At 56.9% G+C, this 1,214-nt stretch overlaps 1 protein-coding gene across 1 annotated transcript; it reads left to right on the top strand.

Moving 5' to 3' along the window:
• Positions 1–5: 5 nt before the first annotated feature.
• LOC108526044 (transcription factor MafG-like) lies at positions 6–1,166 on the top strand (the record flags this gene model as incomplete). The annotated part of the gene is given in 2 exon segments (XM_017866743.1): positions 6–243; positions 246–1,166. Coding segments are annotated over 2 exon segments (330 nt in total), but the record flags the coding sequence as incomplete, so codon positions are not given.
• Positions 1,167–1,214: the final 48 nt, after the last annotated feature.

Raw genomic sequence — 1,214 nt, 5'->3', positions numbered from 1 at the left:
AGCTGAAGCAGCGCCGGCGCACGCTCAAGAACCGTGGCTACGCTGCCAGCTGCCGCGTGAAGCGGGTGACGCAGAAGGAGGAGCTGGAGAAGCAAAAGGCGGAGCTGCAGCAGGAGGTGGAGAAGCTGGCCTCGGAGAACGCCAGCATGAAGCTGGAGCTCGACGCACTGCGCTCCAAGTACGAGGCGCTGCAGACCTTCGCCCGGACGGTGGCCCGCAGCCCCGTGGCACCAGCCCGGGGCCCCTTGCCGCCGGCCTGGGGCCCCTCGTCCCAGGCAAGGTGGCCGCCACCAGCGTCATCACAATAGTAAAGTCCAAGACGGATGCCCGATCGTAGGGACGCGCGTCTGCCCAGGCGGGTCTTTGCGGGGCCACTAGGCACATGGCGAATTCGGCTGCCCTGTCCCTCTGTTTCCTTCTCTTCTCTTTCCTCCCTCTCTTCCCCGCCCTTCTCTCTTCCCTGCAAAGCACAACCTGTACCCCAGGGGCGCCGGGCTGAGCCCCTTTGATCTCGTCATTGTCGTCGTGTGTTTTGTATGTTGGGATTGGTCAGTTCGGCGGTGACGTGGGGTCGCCCCAACCCCTTTTGTACCAGGGCCATGCAGTCTTGGAGTCCAGAGTTGGTGCTGTGGGAATGGACTTGAGAGAGTTGCGGGAAAGAGAAGGAGAAGGCACGCTGGGCCTCACGTGTCCCCAAGCAGTGAGGGTTCCAGTGTGCCCTCCACTCCCGAGTGGCCACAGGCTTGTGGGCTGGAAAGGATTCACTCTCTTTAGCCCCAGGAGGGCAGCTCAGCTTAGCCCAGCACAAAGAGATGGGCTCTGCTCTGAGAGTAGGGCAGCCTTGAAGGCCCTGATGGGTGGACCACCAGCCTGGGCACAGTGGTGCTGGGGCGTGCAGTTGGGGCCAAGGGCTGTGCGCTCAGGCCTGACCCGTTGCACTGAACAAGACCAAATCGCTGGCTGTGCACTTACGTGAGGGTGAGTCCAGTGTGCCCTGCGATGGGTCCCGTGTCACTGTTTACATGACCTATTTGTGTGGTTATATAGCCCTTTATTTAAAAGAGAGAAGTTCCTTTTACAAAGTTATTAAATTAATTATATGTTTAAAAGTTAAAGAAAAAAGAGCTGCAGAGTATTTATAAAACTGTCTTTTAGAAAAAAAAAAACAAGCAAGAAGACCATTTGACCATATAAATGGAAAAGGGAAGAAAGTA

Source organism: Rhinopithecus bieti, unplaced genomic scaffold (genome assembly GCF_001698545.2).
Source record: "Rhinopithecus bieti isolate Rb0 unplaced genomic scaffold, ASM169854v2 scaffold_70970, whole genome shotgun sequence".
NCBI lineage: Eukaryota > Metazoa > Chordata > Mammalia > Primates > Cercopithecidae > Rhinopithecus > Rhinopithecus bieti.
This window is presented reverse-complemented; position numbering and strand designations above follow the sequence as displayed.